The sequence below is a fragment of the Pituophis catenifer genome, unplaced genomic scaffold, assembly GCF_029215685.1.
Source record: "Pituophis catenifer annectens isolate HBS135680 unplaced genomic scaffold, rPitCat1.0.hap2 SCAF_2, whole genome shotgun sequence".
In the NCBI taxonomy this organism is placed as follows: Eukaryota; Metazoa; Chordata; class Lepidosauria; order Squamata; family Colubridae; genus Pituophis; species Pituophis catenifer.
In genome coordinates, this window is record NW_027256882.1 from 46,900,002 (window position 1) to 46,914,921 (window position 14,920).

Sequence of the window (14,920 nt, forward strand, 5' to 3'; positions counted from 1 at the left end):
CCAGATCAAGTAGCCATAGATTCCCTTGTAGAATGACTGCAAAAAAGTAAAAGTATCCCTGTCACTCATGTCTAACTTTAGGGCACACTGTTTTTTGGCCGAGGGAGCCAGCGTTGCCCAAAGACAATTTCCATGGTCATGTAGCCAGCATGGCTATATGCCAAAGGCACACCGAACTCTGTTACCTTCCCACTGAAGTGGTACCTATTTATCTACTTGCATTTGCATGCTTTCGAACTGCTGGTTGGTAGGAACTGAGGCAAGGAATGGGGGCTCACCCCATTGCTAAGAGCTTGGGACTCCAACCCAAGCTTTGCAACTGACAAACTCATCATTTTTAACCGCTGAGCCACTGAATGGAAATAAAGAAGAATGAGACATAATTCTAACAATCTTGTTGTTATGATACTGCTAATAAGGCTGTCCATATTCATGGCCATGAAGAAGCTGATGGATACTCCTCTTAAAAGTGACACCACTGAGCAATCTCAAGCAAAGAATTAAACATTGCTGATACAACTACACAACCCGTATCTTACAATGGGGCAGGATATGAAGCACCTAGGACTTTATCTCTTATGGCGCTGCCTGTAAAGATAATCTCACCATATTTACAGTTTAGATCTGGGAAGAACTCACAAAGAATCTCATGAAAAAACATGTTTCCAGCCAATTCCATTTTCACTTTCAGCCAGAATGCATAATTTGAGAACAGGCTGGAGAAGCAAGTAAGATTTTGATCTAAGGATTTTGCTTCTCTTCAAACAAACTATCTGCAGAAAAGGAAGCTGCACAAATAAGTACCTATGAATATATATGTGTGTGCGTGCCTAGTAACAGTGATGCATCGTTGAGAGAATAGAAGAAGTGAAATTTTAACAAGGTCTTTGTAAAGCAATATCCCTGGACAGAAAGTGTAACTACATAAACATGTAAATTATTATTGGAAATTGTCTAGATAATCCACAGGCACTGGAATGGAATGGTGTTAACATATTAGGATAGTAAGATCTAAGACTACATGGTTGTCTTTTGTTGTTGTTGTTGCTGTTTGTACAGAAGATGAGAAAATAAAAATTATAATAAGGTGAAACATTCTAAAATTCAACCAGAAATTAAATTAGAATAATGGAATGGAATGGAATGGAATGGAATGGAATGGAATGGAATGGAATGGCATGGCATGTGACAGAATGGAATACTTTATTGTATTATTAGTGTACATTTGAATGTACACTAATCGGCATACATTAAAATGAAATTACGTTGCATATAGCTCTCAAAGGGTCTCCACCTCTAATATAAACATAAACATGACAAAATAAAGAAATAAGTACAAAATTATGCATGTACCCACATATATTATATGACACAGAGAAACAATATAGTCTAGTCCGTAAGTATCCATGTACATGGCGAGAGAAACGAATCTTGTGAGTTTACCAGACGGATGGCATAGGGAACAAAGCTGTTACAGAATCTGGAAGTCCTGCTAGAAATACTTGGAAAACATTGTGGAGATGGTAAAACTAACCAAATGAGCAAGATTCCAAATGGATAGATACACCCCAGGATTGTGAAATAAAATCAGAATCCATACATGCTTGGAAAAAGATTTATTTAGCTTCAACACATATTTATGAATATGTTCACTAGATGTCTAAATATGACCTTGGTTTTTTTTTTTTAGGTAATCTCTATATAACACTTTGAAGCACACTTAATTAATTTCTATTGGATTTGTGTTTAAAGAAAAAAAAATATAAAGAAATGTATTCAGAGAAAGATTAATAATAAGAACTAAAACTTAGGGCCATTTTAAGAAACCTGTATACACCTCAGCCAAATCCACTAATCTACATAGAACTATTAGAAAACAATATATTGTTAGATTATAGGAATAGTCTGATTAAACATTCATCTTATTTGATATGCAATACTTAGAATTGGACAGGTAGGTATTTCTCTGATTATTTTGCATTCAGTGCCATAGAATATATGAGAGAATAAAATATGAGCAAATACCAGGGCTTTGACTCTATTTTTTTCAGATGTATTTTTGAGAGATTTTATATAGGTTAAAGGGGGAAAATCTAATCCGATCTTCTGGCATCGCTCTCATTATTTATTTTATTCATTATGAATGTATTTCCTTTTCTTCCAGGACTGTTTTGAAGGATATATATTGTAAGCAATATATCAGAAGAACTCAAAAAGAGTTGAGGCATATCTACGGACTTAAAAAAACAATTAAGGAAAATTTTTGGCAGAGAGGAAAACCAGAAAGGATTAGGGCACTAAATAGCTGGAGCATTATCAGGGATGATTTTTTTTTTTTAAAGAAAATAGCATTACCAGGTTTGAGAGCAGTGATGAAAGGAGTCAGGATATTGGAAAGCAAATAGCTAGCAAAGAAACCTACCACTGCCAAAGCCAGCATAACAATTTTGTCTGCAACACTGGGAAAGGGGATCAACTTAAGTCCAAAACCTCTAAAGAATTCCTAGAAGCCTGGCAGTCAGACTAGCCAGCTGTCAACATGCACATAGAAACAAACAACATCTACATGCCATTCAAAAAAAGAGACAGTCAAAAAGCTAAAAGACCACAACACCTCCTTGCCAGTAATCAGCATTAGATAAGCAGAGATGAACACCAAGACTTATACTAGACCAACAGCCAAGCAGTATACAATATCCCAATCAAGGAATTGCCAACTCAGACAAACAGAATAGAGTAGAGTAGAGTAGAGTAGAGTAGAGTAGAGTAGAGTAGAGTAGAGTAGAGTAGAGTAGAACAGAACAGAACAGAACAGAACAGAACAGAACAGAATAGAATAACAGAGTTAGAAGGGGCCTTGGAGGTCCTCTAGTTCAGCCCCTTGCTCAAGCAGGAGAACCTATCCCATTTCAGACAAAGCAGAAGAACCTATCCCATTTCAGACAAGGCAGAGAATCTATCCCATTTCAGACAAAGAATCTATCCCATTTCAGGCAGTCTAACAGCTCACAACAGCCTAATCAAGGAAGTACCAAAAATACTCCCATCAACATTGACAGGGCAAATCACTAGTAAATAAACAGAGAGCATTCCCTTCTAGCATTCATGATGTGTCCTAGTTGGGTAATGAAACATCTGCAAGAAAACAAGCAAGCTCAGAGAGCACCAAAGATTTCCACACAGTGGGTTCACGCCATAACTAAATAAGAAGAAAAGCTACTGTCAAGGAGGGGGGCATAGCCTCCTCATCCTCATTGACAGTAGCCCATCTCAGAGTACTGGAGTGCCTTAATTCTTTCAGAATATTGCTCCTTCCAGCATTTTAGCTCATCATGCCATCCAATAACGAAGAAATAGGATGGAAACATCCACTGCATCTGTCTCCTTCTTGGATACTGTGGTCTTGAATTGGAATAGACTTTTCACTGGGTAGAATGATGCCCAGAATGATGAACACAGGAGTTGAATATAGGGGACAAAACCTTTCTAGGCCACTTAATGAGTGGATATATCTAGTGCTTCAATAGTTGGGACCCACTAGATAGCAACAGACAACCCTTCTGACATCTAGTAGATTTTCAGATCTTTTTCAGCCCTGATTTGGTAGCCCTCCTTTTTGCTTCCAGCTTTTCCAATCTTTGTTTTGGAAAATTTCCTCCAGAATCTTCGATGTATGGATTAAAGGCTGTATTTCAGAGAGCAATACCTGTTGCAGAATGTTATTTGAGAGAACATTTTTGTAGAAATGACTTACGGATTCATTTTGTAGGCATATCTTTTAAGGTCTCTTCAGAAATAGTTCAATAGTTACAGCATTGATGGTTGAACAAAATCATTGGTCGATGAGAGCAAATATTCAGTCACTAGTAACTGGAAAGTCATTTTTAAGAAACTCTTTGGAGATTAAAGGGGCAGAATTTGCCTGCCTGGTTTTTATCCTTCTCGTCCCTGTTTCTAAAGAAGGTTGGCTTAAGAAGAGCATGTGTGAAGTCAAAAAAATTTTTCAACCAGGCTCTTTTATAGAATGCTTGGGAATCAACTTAGGTCTCTTTCCTTTGTCAGTTCTGCTTGACTAAAATGGAAACCCAAAAGCTGCTAACTCTTATGCTTAGGCACTTCCAAAATTGAAAATGATTCCTAATAGGTATTCCTGTGCCGCCAAAATGATTTAGCATAATGCGCTGAATGAGATTGCTAAGTCAAAATATCTTTTTCCTAAGTGATTTTCTTGCTGTGTCTCTGAATGTCAGAGGGAAAGAAGAGGACATCGCTTGCTGAATATCATTGTCGGTTTAAAAGTTTTACACTGAATAATTCATCCTTAGGATAGGATGAGTGTTTCTTCGTTGCATAAGTCAGAAAGGCTCAGCAATACTAATCACGTTACACTAAAGATTTGCACTGGCCCCTCTTTGATGCCACTTTGGCTGCTAAAGCACCGCAATCCATCATTCTGTTGTTTTCCACCATCTGCGTTGATCGTCAGCAGATCAGTGTTGATCTCATGGGTGAATCTCCACTAATTCTTTCAATTACTACCATAGATCAAGAGATGTAACATTTGAGGTACAGTAGGATTAACCCAAGTTTTGTTGCTACGCCCTCTTATTCCATTGCACTGACTGTTGACCGTGGAACTCTTGCGGCTCTCTGAGCTTGGTTGTTTTCTTGCTGATGTTTCATTACCCAGCTAGTAACATCATTAAGGTTAGAAGGGAGTGAGATTTCATCTCTGTTAATATACAGCTGACTTGCCCTGTAAGTATTGGTGAAGGGTGTTATGTATTGATACTTTTCAGCGGGAGTTTCAAACCTGCCTAAGTTTCTGATTGGTTGACAGCCTCTCCGGAATTGTATATAAGGAGGGCTGCAGCCCCTGAGTTTTTGCTGAAGTCTCACTGTATATTAAAGAGCTGTTGTCACTTGCCTGCTTGTGCCTCTCATTATTCCCGAACCATTTCATTGGCGACGAAGGTGGGATTGAGGCCACAAGAGGCGAACCAGTGAGACCACGAGCTTCAGCTAGGTGACGAGGTAAACTACATGAGGCATACCGAACATGTCTGCCTACGTTCCGCCCAAGCCTTTTGATCTGGCCCGCAAAAAATGGGTCTCGTACCTAACAAGGTTTGAGTGCTCGCTCGAAGCCAGCGACATGCAGGGACTCTCCACTAATCGGAAGAGAGCCCTCTTCCTAAGCCACTGCGGACCGGACGTGTTCGAGATGGCAGAGTCACTTTGTGAGCCAACGCCAGTCCAGACCGTTTCCTGGGACACCCTGATGGCAACTCTCTGGGCTCACTACGCTCCCGTGCCCTCTAAGATCGTGCAACGATACCAACTCAGACAGCGCGTACAACGAGAGGGAGAGCCGGTCAGCGCTTACATGGTGAGCCTGCGTAAAACCGCAACACACTGCGACTATAGGGACTTGGACGATGCGTTGCTGGAGCAACTAATCTGTGGCGTTCGTGACATAAGGCTACAAAGGCGTCTGCTCGCCAAGCCTGATTTAACGCTTGCTGGAGCCCTAGACGAAGCCAGGGCTCATGAAGCTTCTACAAAAGCTGCAGAAACACTACAGCGTCCGCTGACCAGCAAGGACAGCCCCAAGTCTGCACCAGTGCACAGGGAAGATGCCGGATCCAGCTCGGACTCCGAGTCAGATGAGGACGTCTTCCGCACAGAGCATCAAAGGAAAGACGCAGGCAGCCCCCGGCAAAACTGCCCCAGCTGCGGCGGGCATCATGATAGACTGTCCTGCAAATACAGAGAGGCTATTTGCAGGCGTTGCGAGAAAAAAGGGCACTTGGCGCGAGTCTGTAGAGCCATTCTGCCCAGAAAACACCAACCACATGAGCGCCGCAGCCAACCAGAACCAACGCGCCAGAAGCATCCAATGAGAGAAGGAGGCGTGAGGAAACGACGCAAATTTGAACCGCGAGACGGCCGCAGCATACACATCGACCAGGCCAGCACGGCGATCGAGGACAAAGTCAGCACGCGATCAACAGCAAGCCATGCTCGATGGAGATCGACACTGGATCAGCTCTCTCCATAATGTCATGGGCAACCCTGAAAACCATCCTGCCGTCGTTCCGGAAGGACCAGCTATCTAAGCAGAGACTGCGCATCCTAGACTACCAGGGAAACCGAGTCCCCCTTGAAGGTGTAGGCACGTTTCGAGTCACCTACGGAGACTTCCAAAAGGACCTGCCGCTAACCATCGTCACAAAGCAACTGCCTAGCCTTCTGGGCATGGGGTGGTTCCGAGCCCTTGGCATGGGTTTCACTGGCGTCCACATATGTCCGAGCCATCACTGAAGGACAGCCTCCTGAACGAGTTCCAGGACGTCTTCAAGGACACGTTGGGCAAGTATGCGGGGACCCCTATCTCCCTAAATTTAGACCCCAACGTAGCCCAAATAAGACTTAAAGCCAGACGGGTGCCTTTCGCATTGAAACCAAAAATCGATGCAGAACTGGACAAATTAATTAAACAAGGGGTGTTGGTCCCCGTTGACCATGCGAAATGGGAGACCCCCATAGTGACCCCAGTAAAATCTGATGGCTCAATCAGAATTTGTGCCAACTACAAGTGCACGATCAACAAGGCTTTGCAGCCGAGCGCCTATCCGGTGCCGATCGTGCATCATCTACTACACTCCCTGGGGCCCGGCAAAATTTTTGCCAAATTAGACCTAGCTCATGCCTACCAACAATTGCCAGTCGACAATGCCACGGCAGAGGCGCAGACAATTGTAACTCATAGGGGTGCATTCAAATGCACCAGGCTCCAGTTTGGGGTGAGCGTCGCACCCGGCCTATTTCAAAGCACCATGGAGCGCCTCTTGCAAGGGCTCCCGGGGATGGTGCCCTATTTTGACGACATTTTAATCAGCGCTCAGGATGAACGTCAACTAGGGGACAGAGTGAGGAACGTCCTTTCCAGATTTAGGGAAGCGGGACTTAAATTAAAGAAAAATAAGTGCATGATCGCTGTCCCCTCCGTCAAATTTTTGGGGTACAGGGTGGATGGCACAGGCATCCACCCCACTGAAAGCAAAGTGAGAGCTATCAAAAACGCACCAGCCACCAAAACCAAAGCGGAACTCCAAGCCTTCCTTGGACTGCTCAATTTCTATTCAATGTTTTTAAAGGATAAGGCTACAGTCGCAGATCCCCTACACAAACTCTTAGGGAAAAATGTACCATGGGTTTGGGGAAAAGCACAGGCAGCCGCTTTTGAGGCTGTAAAGAGACTTCTATCTGAAGACAGTTTCCTAATCCAATACAACGCAGCGCTACCGCTTGTATTGGTTTGTGACGCCTCCCCCGTAGGAGTTGGTGCCGTCCTACGCCATAGACTACCAAATGGCCTAGAGGCGCCCATTGCATTTTACTCTCGCACCCTGTCAAGCGCAGAGCGGAACTATAGGCAGTTGGACAGAAAGGCTCTGGCTGCAATTGCGGGGGTTAAAAAGTTCCATGAATACCTCTATGGCTGTCAATTCAAACTTGTGACTGACCACCGGCCCTTGCTGGGACTTTTGGCCAGTGACAAGCCCACCCCCCGCTGTCCTGTCCCCACAGTTGACCAGGTGGGCCATTTTCCTATCGGCCTATTCATACCAGCTTGTCCATCGACCCGGATGGACCTTGGGCCACGCGGACGCCCTCAGCCGCTGCCCCCTCTCCGATCTGCTGGTCAACCCCACACCGGAGACCCCCATTCTGCTGATCGACGCTATGACTTTGGGACCTATCTCCTCTTGCTAGGTGGCGAAAGCCTCTGCTAGGGACCCTGTAATTCGTACTGTGATGGGTTGGGTCCTTAAGGGGTGGCCGGTCAAGGCGGTCGGTGGGGAGTACCAGGGTTATGTTAACAAATGTAACGAATTATTTATGCAAGGGGGTTGCTTGTTGTGGGGTGATAGGGTGGTAATACCAACAAAACTGAGAACGAGGGTCTTGGAGTTACTGCACGAGGGGCACCCAGGGATTGTCTGAATGAAAAGTTTAGCCCGCAGTTACGTTTGGTGGCCCAACATGGACCAAATCATATCCGAGTGGGTGGGGAAATGCAGACCCTGTCAGGAGTCTCACCCCGATCCCCTGATAGCGCCCATCCGAGAGTGAGAGAAACCAAAAGGGCCATGGGGAAGGATCCATATTGACTTTGCCGGCCCCTTCCACGGGCAAACATTTTTAATTGTAGTCGATGCCTTTTCGAAATAGCTCGAAATAATACTCATGCCCTCAACCACAGCTGAAGCAGTCATCAAAGTCCTTCGCAAACTATTTGCCACCCATGGCCTACCGGATACTCTGGTATCTGACAACGGCCCTCAATTCACAGCAACCCTGTTTGAGGGCTACCTGGCCAGACTGGGCATCCGCCATGCCCTATCGGCCCCGTTCCATCCGGCTTCTAATGGCTTGGTTGAACGCTTCGTAAGAACGGCCAAAGAAGCATTGTCCAGGCTAGATAACGGGGACTGGCAGGCCAGGATAGACCAATTTCTAGCCGTCCAGCATGCCACACCATGCACGGCCACAGGGAGAAGCCCAGCCGAACTCCTCATGGGCAGGAAGCTTCGGTGCGTGTTAGACAGGCTTCACCCCTATTACACACATGAGAGTTTTAAGGGAGAGACCACCGGACTAAGGCAGTTCCAGGTTGGGTCCCCGGTGTTCGCTCGCAATTATGCTAGCGGACCTCTATGGGTTGCAGGAACCATAGTGGGCATAACGGGCCCAAAATCATACACAGTGGACGTGGGAGTAGACAGACTCTGGAAACGCCATATAGACCAACTTAGGAAAAGAATAGTCAGCGAGGCAAACATCAATTTAGACATCTCCGAACCTAACTACAACAACTTTCCCAAAACACCTAACTCAAGCCCGGGTTCGAGAGAATACTTAGCTGACAAGCCCTGGTTCCAGCACTACCCCAGCGAGTCGCCACTCCCAGCCAGGGATAACCACGCCCTGGACAAAATCCAGGAGGTTCCATTGGCGGAGCCGGGAGAGACAGAAAGTCCCTCCTACCAGCTCGACGCCCCACCAAACACTGAACTGCGCAGGTCAACTAGAACGAGAACTCGGCCAGGGCACCTGCGAGATTTTGTGTGTACTTATGTAAATATTTGAATGTTAGTGCCTTCTGGGAAGGGAGGGGTGTTATGTATTGATACTTTTCAGCGGGAGTTTCAAACCTGCCTAAGTTTCTGATTGGTTGACAGCCTCTCCGGAATTGTATATAAGGAGGGCTGCAGCCCCTGAGTTTTTGCTGAAGTCTCACTGTATATTAAAGAGCTGTTGTCACTTGCCTGCTTGTGCCTCTCGTTATTCCCGAACCACTTCAAAGGTGGTCTTGATTAAATGGTGTAGGGTCTCCTGCTTGGGGGGGTGGAGGTTGGACTAAATGACCTATAAGGTCCCTTCCAACTTTGTTTCTATTCTATTCTATTCTATTCTATTCTATTCTATTCTATTCTATTCTATTCTATTCTATTCTATTCTATTGCAGGTCCCATCCCCGAGGGAGATACACCTGGTGGGACCCAGAAGAAGGGCCTTCTCCATGGTGACTCCCTCTCTCTGGAACATCATTCTCCCAAAGATTAGAATGGCCCCCATCCTAATTGTCTTCCGGAAGGCGCTGAAGACCTGGTTCTGCCAGCGGGCCTGGGGAACCCGGAGTGGGATGGAGCCCATTAAATGGCTTGTGTGATCGGCTGTTGCTGAGGTGGGAGGTGGGGGTCAGGGGTGATTTTATTACATTAATTTATTTGATTTTTTTTATGAGTTTTACTGTTTTTAAAATGTGTTTTTTTATATTCTGTAAGCCTCCTTGAGTCACTATGGGTGAATAGGCGGCAATATAAATCTAATAAATAAATAAAATGAATGAATATTCTATTCTATTCTATTCTATTCTATTCTATTCTATTCTATTCTATTCTATTCTATTCTATTCTATTCTATTCTATTCTATTCTATGATTAGGGTATTGTTCAGGGTATGTGATTGGTGGATTGGTGATATTGTAAGAAATACCCAAATCAAGGAACTGCCAGTTCAGGCAAACAATGAAATAATCATTATTTATTTATTTAATTAATTAAACTTATATACCGCCCTTCTTCCCAGGGGGACTCAGGGCGGTGGACAGCCATAAATTAAAACACATATAGTACAAAAGTTAAAAAAAAACTAAAATAGATTAAATCAGTGGCATTACCAATTTAAAATCCCAAATCTACAAAATCAAAAAATTCCCAATTTAAAACCCAAAGAACCAATAAAATTAAAAGATTAAAAATCCCCATTAAAACCATTTAAGACTGACCAGCTTGTTGGAATAAATTAAATTCAGGGCCTTGCGGAAAGTGCGGAGGTCCGGGATCAGTCGTATTTCAGGAGGTAGCTCATTCCACACGGCGGGTGCTTACACAGAGAAGGCTCTCCCCCTGGGGGCCGCCAGCCAACATTGCTTGGCCGACGAACCCTGAGGAGGCCCTCTCTGCGCGAGCGTATTGGCTGGTGGGAGGTTATCGGTAGCAGCAGGCGGTCTCGCAAATATCCTGGCCCTATGCCATGGAGCGCTAAACTAGGAAACACCAAGAACACTCCCACCAACATTGGTAGTGCAAGCCACTTGTAAGTCCACAAAAAGCAAACCCTACACCCTTCTTGCACTGATGATGTTACCTAGTGGGGTAATGAAAACAACCAAGCTGAGAGAGCACCAAGGATCCCACAATGCAATCCTGAGCTACAAATATTATCTTCTATTGGTGACTGTTGACTCTTAGTTAGATACTAGTTCAACACAGGAGATGAAGAATGTCCCCTACCTTATGATACAAGTCTGTTAGTGGGCCAAAAAAATCTAAATGGCATATTATATATATAATTGTATCCTCCTCCTGTGGGTGGATGCTAATGGAAGAACCATAAATATATTGTTACAATAAGAAAGAGCCGAGGTGGCGCAGTGGTTAGAGTGCAGTACTGCAGCTACTTCAGCTGACTGCTAGTTCAGCAGATCAGCAGATCAAATCTCACCAGCTCAAGGTTGACTCATCCTTCCATCCTTCCGCGGTGGGCAAAATGAGGACCCAGATTGTTGGTGTAAGCCGCCCAGAGTCCTCGGAGAGTGGGCGGCATAGAAATACAAAAAATAAAAATAACTCCCAATACCTGAAATGCCTAATAGCGGTGACACTCTACAGGTTCTGATCCCATTATGGATACAACTGTCATCAACCGTCACTACATCACAGTAAAGAAAGGTTATCAGATCAGGAAACGTGACCACAAAATGTTTCATAAAGTATTCCTTAAAAAAGAAAAAATGGCTCCAATATTTGGCCATTCCAGAACATGCTACAAATTCGATAAAATTGCTACTAAAAGTTACCATCCTTGTACCAGACGGATCAGCCACAAAGTGTGAAGCAGTCCTGGAATGACAGTTGCTAAGATAAAGTGTGTAATATTTATCTCAATTCTGTTACATTATCTGACAAAATTAGATTAATGCCTTCATGAACCCATTATTCGAAACTCTCTCTTTGAAGTTGCAGTTTCAGATTATAGGCAGCAGCAAATTGGCATGGTTTCAGGTTAGTAGGTGGTTTGCTTGTTTGCATGTGCTAAATCTAAATAATCAGGTTAAAAGAAAAGGTTCAGCTCTTCAGCTCAGTCTTACCTCATCGTAGATGTTGTCATTTCTGTCAAAATCACCTGGCTTCCTTGGAAGTACATGGACATGAACGTGCTAAAAAAAATGAAACCAAATTCAAGGTTAGCCAGAAGCTTTTAATACATCAGATTTTCTTTTTAATGCTCTCAAATTCTTTCGCGTGGTGTTACTGCTTTTTAATGATCCCTTTTGTAAAGCTTATCTTTATTTGCCATCTTAATCTACGGAAGCATCTTTGTGGGAGCCCAAAAGGCAGTTCATACGTGTTAAATAACTTAAACAAGGGCCCAGAGAGTTAAGTAAATAAAAATAGTCTCTCTTCTGAAATGTATGAGGGACAGAGAGAAAACTCCATGGTGATGGGGGATTTTGAGATAATGCTGAAAGGTACTGGGGAATTACGAGATGCCACTCTGCATTTCAATTGTTATTGAAATGACAGACTATCACCTAGCTGTCAAGTTAAAATGATAAGTATAACTTTTTTCCAAACTAGATCTTTATAAACTCATTTAACTGAGAATGGTATAGTCTACCGGAACAACATTTCTCATTTTGGACTTTAAAGAGACTCTACGCTTATCAACCTAAGCCAAGGTTCACCAATTTCCACTCTAGATGTTTACAAATAACTGATGCAGACAACCCCCAAGTTGATGGAGACAAACATGACAATGATTGGGGATTGTTATTTGTGTTGGACCTGGTCTCTGAGTGTTAAGTGACTTTTGTTGTATGGGTATACTGTGTATATATGTACAATGACAATAAAGTGATGATGATAATGATGATGATGATGATGATGATGATGATGATGATGATGAATCATTATTATTAATATGTTGTTGTATGCTGTCAAATCTTCAAACTGCACAGTGACTTACAAAAATGAATTGTATACAATTTTAATTTCCTCAAAGGATCTGGATCATACAGTAAACAACAAAAATAACAACTAACTGATAGCTAGCACATTAAAAAAAATTCAACAGCTAATGGCATGATCACCATGGAGAAAAATCAACTAATGCAGTTCTTAAGCATCAGCATTGACTTGATTGCAATAATCAATCAATCATGGGAATGTGTCATACAGCCTAAATACTCCCTAGCAAAAGAGCCCTACAGTATTCTTCCAGACATATCCAAATGGAGCTCATTGCATAATTGTCTATGAGGGTGCCTGATAGAGAATATGGGAGTGAAGTATAAGCAAAAATGAGTTTACCACAATGGTACTGGAAGGACCCACAATGAAGTGCATATTGGGGGAAAGGAAGTCCTGTTTACTGGGACTGTGCAAATAGTTGAAGAAACACTTCACAAAATTCATTGGTCCATGCACATTGCACCTCCATGAAGCACTGAAAGGATTGAGTCCTTGAGTCCTTGAATCCTAAGGTTCAACTACCTGCTTCAAAGGCTAATTTAATGTCTACATATGCCCATCCAGGCACAACTGCTTTTGCTGGCAATCCCAGCACAGCTATTGTCTGTGAGCATGCACCTGCTCACTGCTGTTAAAACAGCCAACTCCAAGTTTTCCACAGGATACAAAGACTTCAATCTTTCAAGGAGAAACATTAGTCATTTCTTTCAATGCCCTTGGGAAGTACTCCTTTTCAACATCTTGGAACTCCTATTAGCTGATTCACATGACAATAAAACCCAAACCCTGGTTAGAAAACTCAAATCACAAAATATAATGCATTGCGTTCCATAATATAAAATATAGCATGGCTTAATATTATGGCCTGGCTCATATAAAATGTTGAAATAATGATTGATTTCCCCCAATACGATGGATCACAAATGACCCAATCACAGTTTTGTGTAATCTAGCTAGACAAAGGTGTGAAAACTCTAGTGTGAACTGACCCACTTATGTGCTGGTATTTAATATTCTAGGTACATCTGTCTCCATATCTATGTGTGCACCTGGATAAAATATATCTATGTGTGCTCCTGTCCATTAGCCCCTTATGCAGAAAATGAATTATTTCTTTTTAAATCCACGTACAAAAATATTATGAGCACATAAAACACAAGCACAAATACAAGGCATGCAAAAAGGAGCACACTACAGTGGGAAAAATTATTAAAACCAATTACAAGATACATTGTGACAGTTAAAAAAAGAAAAGAAAACATGAAAAACAGATAAAAGGAACTGAATTAAGCCTCAGATAAAATAAATATCTGCATGTTTGTACAAAAAGAATGTTGCCCAAAGCCAAATGGTGTAGAAGAAATTATTAATCAAGATTCTTGGGCAAGAAATTATGCAGTTTAAATATACCACAATAAGATAAAAGTAGGAAAATGAAACTTTGGCTTCAGCTGCCACCTATGTTTTTTGTTTTGTTTTTTCAATCGTGTCTGATTCCTGGAGACTGATGGGACAAGTCCTGCAATTTTCTTGGAAGATTTTCACTTTTCAGAAGTGGTTTGCCATTGCTTCCTTCCTAGGGCTGAGAGAAAAGCATTGGCTCAAGTCACCCAGCTGATGTTGTGCCTAAGGCGAGACTAGAACGCCCAGTATCCCAGTTTATAGCCTGATGTATTCAGAGGCAAAATAAACTTCAGAAATACTTCCAAAGTGTGAAGCCAAAACTTAGTTGCTGCTAAGCTTGTAAAAATATCGTATACTCCAAATTAATTCGAACAACTCGGAACAAACCGTTCCAAACTCGATTGCAGAAAATATGACTTCGGTAACAGAGTGGTCAATGCCTGGAATGCACTACCTGACTCTTTAGTTTCTTCCCCAAACCCCCAAAAACGTTAACCTTAAACTGTCTACTGTTGACCTCACCCCATTCCTAAGAGGTCTGTAAGGGACATGCATCAGTGCACCAGCGTGCCTACCATCCCTGTCCTAATATTCCTTTTTACTTACTCTTTTCATGTATTCAAATTATATTTATACTTTTACCTGTTATCTTATATATGCTTGACAAATAAACTTATGATTATGATTATTAAATTGATTTACATTGTTTCAACTTTTTCTATGTACATATACATATATGTATGTTCAGTGATCCAAACTGTACCGGGTTTTAGCAAATTTCTATCTGAATTGATATGTCCACAGTGAAGTGGAGTAATTTACTGAATTGATGGGTGTATTCAGATTGAATCAGGCCTAATTTGCACATTACCCCATCTCAAAAAAAAATAAATAAAAAATAAAAAATGAAA

At 42.5% G+C, this 14,920-nt stretch overlaps 1 protein-coding gene across 1 annotated transcript in view; it reads right to left on the reverse strand.

The window, feature by feature from the left end:
* The window catches only part of FHIT (fragile histidine triad diadenosine triphosphatase), a 1,060,604-nt gene that overhangs the window by 184,933 nt on the left and 860,751 nt on the right, over positions 1 to 14,920 (reverse strand). Inside the window, exon 5 of the mRNA XM_070933525.1 lies at positions 11,723 to 11,791. Coding sequence (XP_070789626.1) covers positions 11,723 to 11,791 — 69 coding nt within the window. The remainder of the gene's footprint in view (positions 1 to 11,722; positions 11,792 to 14,920) is intronic.